The following is a 19,077-nucleotide window of genomic DNA, read 5'->3' as shown; positions in this document are numbered from 1 at the left end:
AAGTGGAGGTCAAGAAGGTGCATCTCAGCCTTTGAAATGAGGGGAAAACCATAAACTAAATAGAATATTATTTTCTAGGTACCAGGTGACCCCACATGATGACTTTGATATGAATTTTTAAGAATGAATCTAAATTGAAATCCTTCAGCTCATGCTGATTTTTTTCCCTTGCTGATAAAGACCACGCAGACGAAATCCCCAGTGGAAGTCTTTATTGTCATTTGGGTATACTTGCCAGTTCCCAAGTTGGAACTTGTCCTGTGTATACGGTAAGGTCTGAGAAATACTTACCTCTGAGAAGAGACTTGGGTTGAGAAAATTTAGTTTTGGTCAAAGACTGGCCCCTAGAGCTTAAGTTTTGTTTCGCTTCTCCCACTTTCTGGAGAGTTAGAGTCCGTCTTCTGTGGCCTTCCCTCCAGCCCCCAACTGTCATTCCAGTTGATATTTTTGATCCAAGTAAATGTGAATCTGTCTAACACCTACTCCAAAAAAGTTAAAAGCTTCTTTAATTAAAAAAAAAAAAAGTGCCCTCCCAAGTGGAGCAAACTGCTGTTCCTAGAACATTCCCTGGAACAGCAGACTGAGATCTGAATGAGGATTGGTAAAGCAGTTGGCCTGGCCACTGACCAGCCCTCTTTCTCCTCATCCCGGTCAGCTCACAGCTGGAGCCAGCTCTCCCAGGGTGGGTCATCTAGTGCCAGGGCTGTACGAGAGTGAGGTGTCCTGATGGGAGTCCCGGACTTTGCCCATTCCTCCCTCACCCCATGAGCACGCTCTCCCCTGTCACCTGCACTGCTCCCATGCAGGGGAGACAAGCCCAGAGAGGTCTCCATGGAAGGTCCAGACTCCAGGCTGGGCTCTGGCCACTACACCGGGCAGCCTGCTTCTCCACACATGGGTTTTTAAATAAGTTTAGTGGTGTCGTTGCTTTGGAAGAATTAGCCTCTGCCTTCCTGCTGAAATTAGTTTATCCAGCTTAATTAGATCAACAATTGCAGCCATGGCCCTGGTTCATTCATTACTCTAATTGCCAATGTGAGATGTGCAGACTGATATGAGTTCTATTAAGCACATCAATTTTCATGTGGCCAAACAGGTGTTTCATAAGGGATTTAATGCCCTCTCCCTAGATTTCAGCAACAGATGTTAGGTGTTTTTTTTTTTTTTTTTAATGTTCTCTTTTCCTGTTTGGCTTCTGCATGAGGCAAACATAGTGAAATGCATGCACTTCATTCTGCAAAGCTAAACTCAGGAGCCAGATAATGTGGAAGAAATCACATGTTTCAAGGCCAAAGGGGCTTGCACCCATGAGGCAAGAACTCTCACAGACCACGTATAGTTCTGTTGGCCGAGATTCTGGGTGTTCCAACAAAGTCAGGCCTGCATTCATTCTGTCCCTGGACTGGCCCTTAACACCTCCTTCCTGGGAGAAGTGTTTGCCTAATTTAACATGGACCTGTGTTGCTGGAAAGTTCCATCTCCAGCCATGAACCTTGAAGCACCTATTTACTCCCAGATGAGAGCTGTTCATGATCAAACCTCCCCTGTGAGGGTCTGCCACGGAGGCCAGGTCTGACTGTGCTTGCTTGAGATTGTTCCAGAAGTAGTGGCACAGGGTTCCTCTGGACCAGCCCTCTTTCACCTAGTCCAAGTCAGCTCACAGCTGGAGCCAGCTCGCGCAGGGTGGGTCATCTAGGTCAAAGGGAGATGTGGGGGATGAGTGCTTCTTTCTTTTTTCTGGGTCCTTCCTTGGGTGCAGTTGGCAAAAATCTCATTCCCCAAGCACGCTTGAATGCGTGTCAGCTAGTTGACTTCTGAACACTTTCCTCTTTGTGTTCATTGAGCTGTGTTTGCACTCACTGATAGCAGATAATCTAGATTTTAGGTGGGTTAGGTTTCTTTGGATGGCTTGGCTTCCAATAGAAATTTATCATTTTAGAGTTTTTTTTTTTAAGGAAGAGAATTTATTGAGTCAGATATTGCAAGTTTGTCTAAGTAAGACTTTTCTACCATCACAAATTTTGAAAGCAGAAAGTTCTAACGACTTGGGTAGAGTAGGAAATACTTTCCAGCTAAGCACTAGCTTAGAATAGATCTACCAAGACCTGTTCTAATAGTCCATGATCCAAGACTGTTTCCAGTAAGAAAGAGCCTGTGTCAAAGTCTGATTTCCCTGCCTGTGTCAAAGTCCGCTATTATTTGCCCCCAAAGCTATGATGACTCTTCATGGGCGGGCGGGCGTGTGTGTGTGTGTGTGTGTGTGTGTGTGTGTGTGTGTGTGTTGGGGATGTGTAGTGAATGTGCCTTGGCTACTGTTGTCTCTGATTCAAATCTAAGTAAATGTTTAATAAAATGTATAGAATGCTATCTCTAATGTGACCCTCTCTCTTTATTAGATTCTCTTATTAACCCACTCCTATGAGACCATCTTATTTCTTGCAGATGAATGATGCTATGGGATTTGAATTGCCCTGGGTGTATTTTGTCAGTCTCGTCATCTTTGGGTCATTTTTCGTACTAAATCTTGTACTTGGTGTATTGAGCGGGTAAGCTACACCTCTTTCATCTTGAAAGCAGAGTTCTAAGGACAGTTGCCAAGACCACACAGGTTTTGCTAGATGGGGGCAGCCGGATGGGTGCCAAACCTCCGAGAGGCTTTCTCTCCTACTGAGGCTTCCCAAATCAAGATACTTCCCGGAACTTCACCAGCCTTTATGAAAGAAAGCTATGGAATGGTTATTGACCAGAAATTAATCAGCGTTGTTGCTTGGGATTTAAATAGATTCCATTGCTTGCCTTTCTGTCTGGCCTAAAATGAGATACATTTATAATTGCTTTATTGGTCTGGATCCAAATATGCAGATTAATTAGTACAAAATAGGAGCTAAATGAGTTGGTCCTGGCCGACTTTTGGTAGGCCAGGTTTGTAGATTTCACCAGCAGAACTTACCTGAAGACCAAAGATGAAAGGTCCTAGGTGGGGGTGCCTGTCCTCAGAGCAGTAGTCTCCACCCAAAGCCCTAAGTGGTCTGGCAGCTGCTCCTGGGGCTCCGCTCTTTAGTAAATGGATAACTGATAACTGATTTCCTTACATTTTACAGGTAAATGATGCGATAGGATGGGAATGGCCATGGGTGTATTTTGTTAGTCTGATCATCCTTGGCTCATTTTTCGTCCTTAACCTGGTTCTTGGTGTCCTTAGTGGGTAAGCAGTCAGATCTGTGTTGCACATTCTGCTGCTGCCTCTTGTGGGGCAGCTCTGCGTGTCCCCCAGCTGCTCCCTGCGGCTTCTCTGCATGCGTGTGGACTCTGACGTCCCTTCTGTGTGTTGCTTTTGGATTGAACTGTGATTCTCTCTGCCTGTAACTTGTCTGTGAGATGCTGTGTTTCTGACGCTTGCCACACATTATTAATCTCATGAAAGCGTGTCCCCGAAGCCAGGTGCATTAGCGTGCCCCTGTGCAGAAGCGGATTGCAAGTGAGTGAGCGGAGTCCCAGCCTTGGCGTCCCCCAGGAGAGGGCCTTTGTCTTTTGTGGCTTTGTTCCCATTCGTGTATAACCTGGCCTTTCTGAGTTAGCCACAGCGTATCATGAATATTTCCAGGGCGTTTTAGATTTTATTGAGAAGGAGAAATAAACCTAGATTAGCACCGTGAGTACTGAACAATTCCGAAATCTTACGTCCTTCAAGTCATTTATTTGCTTGGTTTCCTGCTACTGTCACTGGGAGACTTGTCCCTCTAATTCGTGACTGGTCTTCCCTTGTGCAATCTCTAATGCAGAGTAATGAGCAGCTTTTGCATACACACTTCCCATGGCCTTATGGTCTGGCTCGCTTAGTCACCATTTTTGAACTGTCTTTTGGCCGCCTCAACTCCTTGGATGACCCTCCATAGAGAGGATTCTCCATGGAGAGTGGAGGCTGGCTTGGGAAGGAGATGCCGGTGTTTCTGGGCTCTGCCTTGCCCATATTTGGAGATGCCGTCCCAAGCCCCTGAGGAGGCCCACCCACAGACACCCAGAAAGAGGAGCACCCTGAGAAGGAAGAAGGGGATGTCTGGGCCCTCCCAGAAGCTGCACCAGGAGGTCAAGGGCCCCCCCTGGGGGCTGGGGGTGCCTATCTCCCCAAGGACCTTTGTCACCCACCGCGCTCACACTTCCTCAGGAATACTGGTGGGACACTTGATTCCACGTGAGCGAATCCTCACCTGCTTTGTCTTCCTCTTTCCAAGTTTGTGTCTCGGGGCGGGGGGGATGCTGAGTCAGCAAGGAGCCCTGTATCGCATTTGTCCAAACACTGCCTTTTCCAGAGCAGAGAGCACAGCTCCTTGTCCACCGTCTAAACTGCCCTGCCTATTTTCAGGGGATAACATATTTGAGGTTCTCCTTGACCGAATGTGGTCTGTTTTACACCACGGACGCACAGCTGTGGCGGGAAGCCCCTCTCTAGAGATGGCCCTGGAGCCCGTGCCCCCAGTGAGGGGAGTGGGGCCGTGTCGAGGGTGTGAGAGCATCCCCCACTCCCACCAGAGCTTCCATCTACAGAGCACTGGCTCTCTAAGCCCCCGTGTGAAAGTCTAAACACTAGAAAAGTGCTTTCTCCTGCTGAATCTCTGTGGCCGTAGGTGAGTGTTGGGCTGGGAAGGGTGGAATTTATCGCTGGAGAAACAGCCTAGTGTCGGTTTTGCCTCAGGAATGGCCTGCACGAGGTTAACAGCAATTCTGTTGTGCGTTGCTCGGCACCCCACGTCTCCTATGTTCAACCAAACTGACTGAGGCCATGGAAACTGCTAATTTTAACAGTGCCAGTGACATGCCTTATCTCCAAGCTTCCCAGAGCAGGAGCCGTCGCCCTGGCAGGATGAAGCAGCTCGAGACGGGGGCGGGGAAAGGAAAAGGTGGGAGGAGGGGCTCCTTGGCAGAATGGGGGGCACTAAATGTCGGCTCCCATGGGGGAGGACAACAGTGACACCCTCATGGGACCACCGGTTTACTGGGATATACTTCAGGGAAGATAACAAGTAATTTACAAACATTTGGGTATCGGAACAAAACTAGATCCCTTCGGAGGGAGAAGGCAATGGCACGCCCGGCTCCGGGCCAGAGACTGGAGGTGCCGCTGTGTCTAAGACCCAGACGGAGGCATTGGGCTCAGGCTTTCATTGCCTGGTGGGGAGACTGTCGTGAAACGGGGCAGGGTGGCAGAGCTGGACCAGAGGTGTAGACCACGGGGCTGTGAAGGCTGCATGTCTGAGAGCTGGATCTTGAAAGGCGACACGGCGTCTACAGGGGAAAACCGATGAGGAGCTTGCTCCCCCCTCCCTGGACGGTTCCCTGCTCCCCTGCCCCACTCCTCCCCCTTGCCTGGCCCCCAAAGCAACAAAAAAATCAAAAGGAGTCACTTGTGTGCGTTTTCTTGTTAAATTTTTAAAAACTTGCTTTAGTCTTAGAGTCTTCACAATTTTTTTAGGAACACTGAAGGGAGGTAGATGTTAAAAGGGACACAATTTGTGCTGCGTGGCCCCTTAGGGACCACCAGCCCAGCACGCACGCACAGAATCCTTGAAGCACTGAATTAAGAGCCTCCCATTTTAGAAGCTTCAAGACCGTGCCATAGCCTTCTGATGAAGAATCGTGAAGTGATGCTTGTGTGTCTTTCAGTCTGTTAACCCCTTGGAAATACTTATTCCTGCTACTTGGCTTTTTTTCTTTTGTGTGTGTGTGTGGCCATGGCATCCTATTGTATTCGTGAGCTGACTTTAATCTGCACACTTGATTTGGTGTTGGTACCATGTGTAAAGTATCCTAAGACTGATGCTTTGGAAAAATCTTTGGTTTTACAACAGATGCTTTTCCCGAGGTGAGTATGAAGTTTATGAAGTGCACGCCCTGTGTAACCAAGCGTGAACACAGGTGAAGACTTGTATCTCGGACGGTAGCGATCTCGGGGGAGGGGGAGCCGAGAAGGTCTGTAGCTCGTGCTGCAATTCCACGTTGTCATTGAGGAGATGGTCCTGTTATGACCAGGGATTGGAAAGAATGTCTCATTTACATCTATAAGTCAGACAGATAGGTCTCTGCTCATGCTGGGGATTTTGGGGGGGGGGGATGTGTTTTGTTTTGTTTGAAGCTTGGTGATTTTTTTTTTTTTTTTACTTTTAAATTGTTCATTTAACTTCTTGTCCCTTTTGAGGTTTTTGCCAGTAAATAGACAGAATAAGAGAACTCATTGGTGTCTCAGTGCTGGTTTCTTTAGAACCACTGCCAGATTCCCAGGGGGGAAAATGATGGACCTGGGCAGTGGGCTCATTTCTTTACCTGCAGGACCCACCTGATGCCAGGCATACCTGTGGAAAGGTCCCCAAGGTGTGGTTCAGACCCCCAAGAAGAGACTGGTAGATGCGAATGCCTGGGTTCTGGTCCTGCCGGTGTCACGCACCAACTCCGGGACTTCACTCTGTAGCCCTGAGCTTCGGTCTCCTGGTCCCTCAAGGATGGTGGTCCCGTTGTGTGGCCTTCCCCATTCGGTGGCTGGATTTATATCAGCTAATGAATGTAGAAGTAAAGGATTTTACTCAGTGAATGCAACTTCTTCCTAAATCCGTGGACCTCCTCCCTGTCCCCTCTCTGGGTGAAGTGGGGACAGACACAGGGACTCTTTTCAAATTAAAGTGTACCATTGTCTGGATTTCCCAGGAGGCGACGGAGAGAAATGAACTTTGTATACACATTAATACTGTACTCTGTGCCCCCCGAGGGGAGGCCACAAAATATCTCGCAACTCTAAATCGTTGTGACTCATGTTCTCTCTGACAGTGATTGCTTTTTCTTTCTTTCTTTTTTTTTTTTTTGCACAACATAAGGGAAAGGCATTTCTGTAGCATTGTGGTTAATCACACCAGCTTTAGAGTTGGATAGCCAAGACTTGATCCTGTTCGAGCCTCACTTTCTTGGTCTGTGCAATGGAGCTAATAAGACCATCCGTGTGAGTTGTGCGAGGACTCAGGGAGCTAGAGCGTGTTTGCCCTTTGTCATTGTGGTGGCTTGAGTGAAAGAATATAAAACGTGATTCGATGCAAGAAAAAAATCTAACCAACTCAGTCCTTTTAAACTTATAATAATTGGCCAAGATTAGCCTACATTAGTGGAAAGTTATATAATATTTTTAAATGTTTTATTGCATATACACGTGTATATGTAATGACATAAGCCAGTGATTACTGAAGGATGATATTACATAAACCACCTCCTGGGCCTGCTTTAAAGACTAGATTAAAATCATTTATAACTCGCCTATGAATTCAAAGCTTTGGTTTTTGCTAACATCTTAGGGAAAATATTTGAAACACTTCCTTAAGTAGGCTTTGTATGTTAGAAGATAAGTGTTCTTTGTAAAGCAGGTTTTACAGTCTAAGACTGAATGTAAACCCAGCCCATGTCTCTAAGTTCAAAGTCCTTCATCTCTAAATTGTGTTCTTTGTGTCCCAGTAAGTTCCAGTTTATCAGATCACAGGTATCTTTTTAAATCATTAATCTGATTTTATATTACTAGAGGCCTGTTTATCTTTTTTTTTTTTAAAGATTTTATTTATTTAACAGAGGTAGAGACAGCCAGTGAGAGAGGGAACACAAGCAGGGGGAGCGGGAGAGGAAGAAGCAGGCTCATAGCGGAGGAGCCTGATGTGGGGCTCGATCCCAGAATGCCAGGATCACGCCCTGAGCCGAAGGCAGACGCTTAGCCGCTGTGCCACCCAGGCGCCCCAGAGGCCTGTTTATCTTAACTTCAGAAGTTTTGAGGGAACATGGATGTGGTGAAGTGTTATAGAAAAGCAAGGGCCATTTTTAAACCAGTGGATCATTCTGAGTTTCACCTTTGGGGTCTTCCCATACCGCATTCTAGTTGCATCGAATCCCAGAGCCTCACAGACTCAGGCATGGCTGTTTTACCGTGCGGCTGTAGGCATGGAGGGAATGGGGAGGGATGGAGGGGTGGTGGTAGCGGTGGGACTCCGGACTGTGTGATTTCGGGATTTTACAGAGCAGGATCTGGTTTGGGGCCTCATCGTTTGCCCCCTGGTCCATTTAAATTCCCACCATTCTGAGCCACGGTAGGTCAGAGATGGCCTCTGATTTCTTCTCCTTGAATATTGGCTCAGGAGGCAAAACGTAGCAGGTAGATGGTAGTTGTATCACTTGCGAATGTTTTCTAAGTGGAGACATAACCTCTGGGAAGAGGCATTCTTATGAATTATTCATGACTGGGATTAGATTCTGCTCTCATTCAACACTTCACCAGCATCTGCTGATTGAAAATGAACACCAGAGTTTCTTCCTATACATACCCCTCTCGCTTACCTGCGTCTTAGAAGAGTAGTTGAATGGCTTACAACACCGGAAGGGGTGTTGTTAGGCGATGGGGTAATCAGGCTGCCCGTGTGACTGGGTGCCGCTGTATTACAGAATGAAGTTGTACTGATTCATGACTTAATTCTGTATCCTGACCAGCAGACGAAGGAGCCACATCGAGGTCTAGTCTAAAAACGAAAAGAGGGTATAGGGTTCTTGGAAGATCTTATGACTCAAAAAAAAAAAAAAGGTATTTTTCTATGTGTAATTAGTGATGACCGTGCTACAAGAATTCAGGACAAAGACACCTTTCATGATCCCTGACAGCAAAGTAACTCACGTTGAGCTGGGTTTGTCTTTGGTTGGAGTAGGCTAATATGTGAGGTTAGTCCACACAGTTGGAGGTCTCTGTTCTTGCATTTGGAAGTCTTGTTGTGAGTGGGGTTGAAGGTCGAGGGAAAGAGCCATGGGCCCTTTAGTGTCTTCCCCTGGTTTGGCTTGGGTGGAACAAGGAATCGAGCCCCGCTTCAGCTTTACACAGAAGAATGCTCCATTTCCTTTTTCTAATGAAGAACCAAGCTAAACATTTATATATACTTTTCAACACTGAACTTTCTCGTTTCAGAGTTAAAAGGCTGTCGGGGGTAGCTGGCAGCCGGATCCTGGTGCTGCTGGTACCCCAGTACCCTAAGGGCACAGGCTGCTAGCCACACCTGACCTTAGTAAGGGAGTGGGAACCTCTCTGCCGCTGGCTCGCAGCTGCTGTTGCCATAGAAATGGCTGTCGGGATCAGTGGAAGCGAGGTAAGTGAAAGTTTTCGCTGATCCTTGTTTCCATCAAGCTGACGTCTGTTTCCTTGGCAACAGCAGTGGACAGCAGCCAGGCACTAGCCACGGATTCAGGAGCGCTCTCTCACTTGTCTGCTGTGGCTGTCCACTGTTCCTGACCGAGTTCCTTTTTCATAATGCACAGCAAAGACCTCTGAGGACCGGGAGGCACCCGCGTTGCTGATGGAGAGCTCCGTACTGAGAAGCTGCTCCATGGGCAGGCAGCCTTCCCTCCGCTGCGCTCTAGTGTGTCGATGAGCAGTTAGGGGAGGGGGAGAGGTAGCTGTGGGTGTCTGTGTGGTGTCAGGCGGGTTGTTGCGTCTGTGGATACCAAGTCCTGGGGGAAGAGAATTCATTACTTCCATCCACAGACCCAGCTCTTCATAAAGCTGCTGGTACCTTAATGGTCAAAATTAAAGCCATAATTTTCCCGTGTTCCCTATTTGATTGGTGGTTTTAACACTTGCTGTCACTTTTGCAAGGAAAGGAATGTTTATGAAGTCAATAATTTGACTTTTTCTGAGAAACATACTGCCGATTGCTCCTAAGACACTCCTGTCAACCTTATGCCAGTCTTTTTATGTTTATGTTTTCTTCTGTGAGCTATTCTTTTGCAGGCTGGTAAAATTGCTTACAGAGATCAAATATTGGTATAGCCGGGCAGCTCAGCATACAAAGACCAGTATGTTCATGGTATGGGGGGCTCTTTTTTAATCCAAGTCCAGCAGGCATTCCTTTCTTGGAGTTTCATTTTAATATTTCAGCAGATGTATGCATCCCAGGCCCAAGTATCCTCCTCCTGGACGAGACCGCTCTCCCAGGTCCCAGAGGTGGAGGGGAGTGGTGTGTGTTGCCCTGGCATTATGGGACGAGAGCACGTGGGTAGAGGTGCGGGGTGGCGTGGAGCGGTGTTGATACCATCAAAATGTTTTCCTTCTGAAACAAAACAAAACTCTGATATTCAGAGCTGTATCTCTGAGAATCAAATGAAGATATGGAGCCACCGTGTTATGAGAATTTAGATTGGCCGTCTAGAAGAGCACTGAAAAATTGTGGATTTCCTGTTTCTAGAGGGCTTTCTGAATGACTGTCTTCCTCGCCAGTCCTCCTGGAGGCAGTAATGAGGTCTGACCCTGTGCCTGCTGGTTGGGTTCAATATAACAGACTAATACAGAGCAGAAAATCTTGCTAGGTACTTTTATTCTCTTACTTAGACTTCTTAAGAAAAAAAAAATGACTTAGTCATTTAATGAATACTTTTTTAAGTGCCTACACAATAGTAGGTGTATTTGCCAAGCCCCTTACTAGACACTGGGTTTCTAATAAGGAGACAAAACAGAGTTTTTGTCTTTATGAAGCTTTTATCTCATGGGGGAGACAAAGATTATAATTACAAACTTCTGTAAATTCTTTGAAAGAAAGGTATGGAGTACTGTGAGAGTGTTTAAAAGGCACAGCTGATATCCAAGGGCTGAGGCGAAGGATCCTGGAGGAAGAGAAGAGTGAACGAAGAACCATCATATCCAGGCAAGATGCGGGAGGAGGTTGGGGGAGGGTATTCTAGTCAGAGGAGAACTCATGCAAAGGCCCTGCGAAGGGGAGGAGCAGAGGCTCTTGGAATAACTGAGCAAAGCGGGGGTGGCAGGCACCCGGGGAGCAGGGAGAGGAGGGTGGAGAGAAGATGAGACTTATCAGCAAAACCCAGATCAAGAAAGGTCATTCTAGATCATGTCACAGATTTTGGTCATTAGCTGAAGGATAAACCTACTGATGAATTTAAAGCAGGAAGTATATGATTTATATTTGTACTTTATCAGAATGATTCTGTGTTATGATGTCTTCAGCTTACCTTAAGCTGCATCAAAAAAAAAAAAAGAAAGATGACTTTGTGAATGGATAGAAGGATGGATAGAGGTGATAAAATCTAGAAGATGTTAATTGCAAATTTTAGGTGGTAGGCATATGGGTGTTTACTGCATAATTCTTTCTACTTCTATGAGTGTTTGAAAATTTTCTTAACAAGATGGAAAAATTTGCATATAGAAATCACTCCGGGCTGCCACAGTATGAATGGACTGAGTTGTTACAAGACTGTTTATAATCCACTTCCAGCCGCACCATAGTAACAGTTCCAGAGTGGACCTTCTACCATCAACAGCTGTAAAACTGGCCAAAACATATGAAGCCGTTTCTTCCCCCCAGGAAATAGGCAGCATAGGACTGGGATCCCTAAGAGAAGGGAAACACATCAATTAAGCCTCCACAATTGCCCTGGTTTTCTGCCTGAAGACCCTTCCAGGATTGAGGCACAGGGAGGCAGAGTCCAGCAGGGTATTTGCTCAAGAGGCAAAGAGCAGAGCGTGGGCTGCTGAGCCAGCTGGAATTTTCAGGGCAGGGTACTGGAGAGGGGTGTGCAGAGAAGGTGCTCCGGAAATCTAAGGATTCTCTTAAATCTCTGACTATACACTAAGCTGCTCTGTGCCTGGTGAGACTATCAAGGCAAGGTGGAGAATAGCCGCTGGAAAGCTGTGCGCCGCTGGAAACTTCACAATGCTGGGAAACAGAGGGGTTCTGATCGGCCGGAGTGGACTGACCTTGATGAATACATTGGACCTTCGACTGAGACTTCAGAAAAGCCAGGCCTTAGGGGTGGGGCTACTTTAGCTCTACAGTAGAGCTACTCTTAGACCTGCCCTAACAAAGCTTAAAAACCAGCTTCAAAAGGCTCAGGTTAAGTGGCTAATTAATTAAATACCTGCCAAAACAAAAGTCCACACCCATTAGAGAAGACACCGGAATCCAGATGTTCTCCCAAATGTTTCTCCACATCATTCAGAATCACAGGACAGAAAAAGAAGCAGGAAAACATGATCTATAGTCAAGGGGGAAAAAGTCAATAGAGACAAATTGAGAGATGACAGAAGTGTTGCAATTAGAAGCCAAGGCCTTTGAAATTGCTACTGTAAACCTGTTTAAGGAATTGAAGGAAAGGATGGATATGTTAAAGGAACAGATGGCAAATCTCCGCGGAGAAATAGAGGCAGTACTGTATCTGGAATCAACAGATAGAACACAGGGAGGAAAAGAGAAAAGATCAGTGAAGACTTTAGTGATCTCCAGGACAATAAAAATCTGATAGATGGGAAGTTGGACTCCCAGAAGTAGAGAAGAGATTGGAGAAGAAAACAACTTTTAAAGAAAGAATTTAGGCCCAAACATTGCAAAGTTTTTGAAAACTTAAACTCGAAGTCCAGGATGCTTAACAAACCCCGGGCAGTTTACACACAAGGAGAAGCACACCTAGACCCATCAAACGTAAATTGTCGAGAATAAAAACTACAATGTTTTAAAAACTACAGTTTCTTTTAAAAGAAACCAGAGAGGAAAAGGCAATTATGTACTGGGGGAAAATAAGATTATACAGTGACTTATTCTCGGATATAATGTAAGCTGTAGAATAATGGAATAGCATCTTTCAGGAGCTGAAAGAAAGGAAACCGAATTCTGTATTCAGTAACATGTTCCTCAAAAAGTGAAGATGAATTAAAGAAATTTGCACAGAGGATTGGTCGCCAGCAGATCTGCACTATAGGAAGTGCTAAAGGAAGTTCTTCAGGCTGAAAAAAAATACCAGATTTAAAAATATACATTAAAAAATGAGGAACACCAAAAATGGTAAACATGAATAGAGAATTTTCCTCATTTCTGAATTTCTTTAAAAGATGATGAAAATGAAGGTAATAACAATATTGTAAGGACTACGGTATGTAAAAAAAAAAAACCCGTATGACAACAATAGCACAAAAGATAGAGTTAAATGGAACTTTACTACTGTAATATTCTTACATTATATATGAAATACTATGAATTCATGGTAGACTGTAGTAAATTAAGGATGCCTATGTAAATCTCTAGAGCAATGGTTTAAAAAGTAAAGTGTTATCTTAAAAGCTAAAAGAAGAGATTAAATGGTGTGCTAAATAGTAATCATACTCAGTTATTCAAAATCAGGCAGGAAAAGGAACAAAGAACACGAGGGATGAACCAAAAACCAATAGCAAAATGGTAGACGTAAATCCAACCACATCAGTAATTGCGTTAAATGCAAATGTACACATTTTAATTAAAAGACATGTCAGCTGCATATAAAAATATAAGATGCCATAAATTTAATGACAGATTTAAAAAAATGGGGTAACTGTATTAATGTCATACAAAAGGGATTACAATACAAGGAGGCAACTCATAAAGGGATCAGTTCACCAAGAAGATATGAGGATTCTAAATGTCTTTAAAGCACATGAAGAGGGGGTGCCTGTGTAGCTCAGTTGGTTAGGCATCTGCCTTCAGCTCGGGTTATGATCCCAGGGTCCTGGGATCGAGCCCCGTATCGGGCTCCTTGCTCAGCAGGGAGCCTGCTTCTCCCTCTGTCTCTGCCTGCTGCTCCCCCTGCTTGTGCTTTCTCTCTGTGTCAAATAAGTAAAATCTTTTTAAAAACACATGAAGAAATAAGCTTTAATATATATAAAAGGAATGCTGTAAAAATTAAGTGGAGAAACTGATAAATCCACAAACGTAGATGAAAGTTCTTTCAATAACTGATAGAGCAAGGAGATGAAAAACACTAAGTACAGACAGTATCTAAGCACTATAGCCGAACTGAGCTAACTGATAATTATAGAACACTATATCCAGTAACTGCCGAATACACATTCTGTTCAAAAGCACGGGGAACATGAACCAAGGTAGACCACATATGGGTGGCAGAAGTCTGACTCAATTTCACAACCGTGAAATCTTAGAAGTGTGTGTTTTCTAACAGCAATAAATGCGAAGTAGAAGTCAATCACAATAATCTGTCTAGACAGTTCTCCAAATATTTGGAAATTAGATAACATAGCTTGAACTTACAACTCAAGGAAAAATATTACAGTAAATATCATAAGATATTTTAACCTGAGTAATGAAGACGCAACATCTCAGAATTTGCATTATGCATCTAAAGGAGTGCTGAGAGGGAAAGAAGAAAGGTTTAAATTCAATGAGCCACATTATCGTGTAAACATCTAGAAAAAAAAGAGCAAAATTTTGCCCAAGATAAGTGGAAATTAACAGAAGTCAATGAAATAGGAAACACAAATAATAAAGTTAGCAAAGACAAAAGTGGGCTCTTTGAAAAGCTTGTTAAAATCAACAAATCCCTAGCAAGACTAATCAAAACAGGCAAATTATAAATTACCTGTATTAGTGATGAAAGAGGGGCATTATCACAGACACTAAAGCAATAGCAAGAGAATGGGGTATAACATTTTATGAGAATAAATTCAATAACTTAGGAGAAATAGGCAAATTTCTTGAAAAACGCAGCTTATCAGAATGGACTCAAAAAGAAATAAAAAACCAAGGAGCCCTATGTTTGCTTTTTAAATAGAATTCAAAATCATGAACCTCCTTTCAAAGTGAACTAGAGGCCTCGATGATGTCAGAAGTGAATTTTGTCAAACAAATTAGAATGTCATTCCTAGAAAAACCTTTTGCAGATAATTGAGGGGTGAACATGTTCCAACTAATTTAATGAAGCCAGAATAACCTCAGTACCAAGCTAAACAGACATAATAAGAACATCTTTCATTAATGACATAAAATTCTCAAATATTAGCAAATCTACTCTAGCAATATGAAAGGAACAATACTTCAAGGACAAATGGGCTTTACACCAGAAATACGAGGTTGGTTCGTCACTGGAAACTCAAACAATGTAATTTACCCTATGAACCAAATGAAGGAGAAAAATCATATGATAATCTCAGTAAATACAGACAATGCTACTGACAGTGTTCTATAACTGTGTTAAAAACTCAGCAAACTAGGAATATATGGGAACTTCCTCAACCTGAAAAAGGTTGTCTACAAAAAACAAAAATGAAAACCTCACAAAACTGTACCTAATACCATCCCTAATGGTGAAAGACTGAATGCTTTTTCCCTAAGATTAGAAACAAGGTAATCATTCCTTCCTTACCCCTTTTATTCAACATTATACTGGAAGCACTAGCTAGTGCATTGAGGCAAGAAAAAGAAAAGGCAGAATGATTAGAAAGCAAAAACTATTTCTATTCACAAATTGACCAAAGACCTGTTAGAAATGATAAATGAATATAGCAAGGTCACAGGGTATAGGATCAGTTTACAAAAATTTTTATTCATATATACAAGCTGCAAGCATGTAGAAAATGAAATTTGAGAATATATAATAACATCAACAAATTAGAATACGTGGGAACAAAGATAAGGAAAGATATGGAAGATCTCTACACTGAAGATTATAAAACCGCTGATTAGTAAAGTTAAAGATGGTCTAAATAAATGAAGCTGTCCCATGATCATGGATTGGAAGACACAATATTGTTAACATGTCCATTTTCCTCAAATTTTCTACACATTCGATGCTGTCCTATTTATAAATCTTAATAGCTTTTTTTAAAAGAAATTGACAAGTTGATTCTAAAATTCACATATAATTACAGATTGCCACATAACCAAATAATAACCAAAATAATCTTGGTGATGAACAAGGTTGAAGGACTTACACTACCTGGTTTCAAGACTTATCGTAATGCAAAGTAAATTTAGTGCCATTTTGGCAAAAAGATATATAGGATACTTGAGTGGAATAGAAAATCCAGAAATATATATATGGTCAATTGGTTTTTTATAAGGTGCTAAATCCAATGGAGAAAAGGTTTTTTCGGTAAAATATAATAATGAATGAAGGAATGGACCTTGACTATTAGGTCACACCAGACACAAACACTGACTTGAAATGGACCATTAAAAAACTAAAAACTACATTTTTAAGTGATTTTTCCCTTCAGAATCAGGAAATTGAGAGGGAAACCACACACTGGGGGAAATATTTCTTCTGTCTACAGATAGGTAAATAGATGTCTGACAGAATTGTAGCTATAATATATTAACTCTTAACAACTAAGAAGATAACCTAATTAAAAATTGGCAAGAGACCTGAACAGATACTATATAAAAGAAAATACAGAGCAGCCAGTGTATGTGGAAAGATGTTCAAAATCCTTAGTCACCTGGAAAGTGCAAGTTAAAACTGCAGTGAGATACTGTAACATATATAGTAGAATAGCTAAAATTAAGATGAACAATACCAAGTGTTGGCAAGAATACAGAGCAATTTCTGTACTCATACATTGCTCATAGAAACCTAACATGGCACAACCACTTTGGATGAGTTTGTCAGTTTTTCATAAAGTTAAACAAATACCATGTCGGCCCAGCAGTCCCATCCCTACAGGTAATGACTCGAAAGAAATGAAAACCTACATGCACTATGACTCATCTATGAACATTCATAGAGCTTTGTTCCCAGTAGCTCCAAACTGGAAAAACCCAAATGTTTATCAACAGGAAAATAAATAAACAAAATGTGGTGAAATTGGCATACTACCCATCAGGACAAGGAATTGGAAATGCTACACAGTATTATTGACGAAGCTCAAAAACATTTTGCTGAGGGAAGAAAGCCAGGTGCAAAAGAGAGCATACGGTATGACTCTATATGAAGTTCTGGAATAAGCAAAATTCGTAATATAGAAATTAGATCACTGATTTTTTCAGGTAGGAGGAAGGATGCTTGGCTGGGAAAGGGAATGAGATCACTGGGCAGTGGTATATGTGTTCCATATCTTGATCGGGGTGTTGCTGATGATGAGTGTCAATGTTAGCTAAGCCACAAACTTAAAACATACACATTTTTATTCATGACTTGTAGTTTTATAAAATTGATTTTAAGATACTATTAAAATACAATTAAGAGAGACTTTGCTTCCAGTGAAGATCCAGTAACAGATGCCAGCTTTATCCTATCTGAAACAACAACAAAACCAAAACCAGATCATATGTGTGACACACTGGACATCAGTCAATGAAGGAAAGGGATTGATCCCCGAGAAACAGGAAGTAAGCTGAATGGGCGCCATGATTGCCCCAGCTTGCTGGCTTGAGAGACTTCTGGGGCCACCATAGCACAAGATGGGAAGGACCCAGGCGGAGCCCTGTGACCTCGCACAGTTGAGAAGATGAAGCTAAGCGTCTGCGGAAACCAAGGTGGCTAGAGTATGCAGAACAGAGTATCGGAGAGGAGAGAACTGCATAGAAAGAGCACTCCGGAGATGAGCAGAAGGTCCCCCTCAAGGTGCAGCAGAGTTTACTATTTAGCATACGTCTGTAGGAAACTACCAAAGGCTGAAGGAAGAACATTGGAATGGATTACGAAGGATGATGTTCAGTGCTCACACAGGACCAGGAACATTGCCTGTTCCCACTGGCCAGACTGGAAAAACTCCTGATTTGTGGGGCATTGGGTAAAGTAATCAAAGGATTTGCCCAGCTACTGAGGAATAACTAGACCTAGATGGGGAAGTGCTCCAGACTGTTCCAGCAAAACAGCAAAGCAAAACATGAAGGATCAGTGTGATCCAAATAACTGTATCCCAGAACAAAGCACTAGAATATTTATAGAAATACAGAATATCTAACACCCAAGAAGATAGAACTTACGATGTCTGGCACTCAATTAAAGGTTACTAAGCATGCAAAGAGGCAGAAAAACATGGCCCATAATAAGATCTGATCAATCAATTGGAACCAACCCAGAACTCACACAGATGCTAGGATTAGCAAAAAGAACATTAAAAAATCATTATAACTGTATTCCATATGTTCACAATGTTAAATAGAGGCATGCAAGGTACAAAAAAATATAGCATTAAAAAGATCCTAAGAATAAATCTAATGAAAGATGTACAAGACCTCTTCTACACACAACTTTGCTGAAGGAAATTAAAGAAGACCTCAGTGCATGGAAGGATAGGTGATCATGGATCGAAAAGCCCAATTTATTGAGATGCCAGAAGACAGGCTGTATTAAGACAAGGTGCTTTCCTTTGTAAGGAGAAGAAAGGAAGAGAGGGTGGAGCAGATGTAAGTTTGGTTTGATGGTGGGAAGCTGGGAATATTATTGCCTAATTCCTAGTTTCTCTGAAGAAGGGGGTAGCTGGCTGGCAGAGTCGTATGTCTGAAGAGCATAGAGAAGGCTCAGATGAGCTGGGAGGGAGTGATAGGTTGTGTTGAAATCTTCCTTGAAGCTGGTGATGAGGGACCTGCTTGATGTCAGCCTGTCCCAACCATCCCTTCCCCAGGGATGGAAGAGTGTTTTGGTTACTGGCAAGAACTTTACCCAATAGATCACTGATGTATCGTGAAATCTAAGTCCAATTAGGAGGAAGGAGAGGCCTAATGGACTGGAAGAAAATGGGTCCAATGGGTCAGGCATTTCAGAGAGGTAAAAAAAAAATGTCTGTAGTGGGAGTGAGGAAGTTGGCTGTTAGGAGGTTATGGTCAGAACACAGAAGGCTGGGATTTGTGTTGAAGTTATGGATGGTGAACATTTGGGGTGTGGCAGGGATTGGGTGGCTGAAGCAGCATGGAGGGGATGGCTATTAAAGATTAATAGATCAAGGGATTGCAATGCTGGGGGTTGCAGGAGACCCCCAGGATGATGGGAGGGCTCGGAATGGAGAGGGCTCCTGGGAGCCAGGAGGTGAAGTCTTCAGTTGAAGAGGTTGGTTGAAGCCGACCCCGAGGAAGGGGAGAAGGCCACATCTACCCCGAAGGAACAGAGTTTTCTGTGGGATGGACTTTTACAGCAAAATGAAGGAATAGGTTAATGAAGATGTTAAGAGGAACAGAAAAGCAAGCAACTCCACCTCGAGGAGGAATCTGGAAGGACCACAAGGGAAGCAGAGCGGTAAGCCCGAGGGTGATCCAGATTTCCATCAAAGCAAGGAGGACGGGGGGGGGGGGGGTTCTTTGGAAG

General features: G+C 43.4%; 1 protein-coding gene across 3 annotated transcripts in view; it reads left to right on the top strand.

Annotated features, from left to right (window-relative positions):
* CACNA1D (calcium voltage-gated channel subunit alpha1 D) overlaps nucleotides 1–19,077 on the top strand; it is a 296,621-nt gene that overhangs the window by 160,304 nt on the left and 117,240 nt on the right. For 2 of the 3 annotated variants that reach the window (XM_040628681.1, XM_040628680.1), the window contains exon 8: nucleotides 2,443–2,546. In XM_040628681.1, coding sequence (XP_040484615.1) covers nucleotides 2,443–2,546 — 104 coding nt within the window. Of the gene's footprint in view, nucleotides 1–2,442; nucleotides 2,547–3,101; nucleotides 3,206–19,077 lie in introns of all 3 variants that reach the window. The other variant, XM_040628679.1, reaches the window with a different exon arrangement.

The sequence above is a fragment of the Ursus maritimus genome, unplaced genomic scaffold (genome assembly GCF_017311325.1).
Source record: "Ursus maritimus isolate PB19 unplaced genomic scaffold, ASM1731132v1 scaffold_14, whole genome shotgun sequence".
NCBI lineage: Eukaryota > Metazoa > Chordata > Mammalia > Carnivora > Ursidae > Ursus > Ursus maritimus.
The sequence above is the reverse complement of the archived record's forward strand: the minus strand, read 5'-3'. Positions and strand labels throughout refer to the sequence as shown.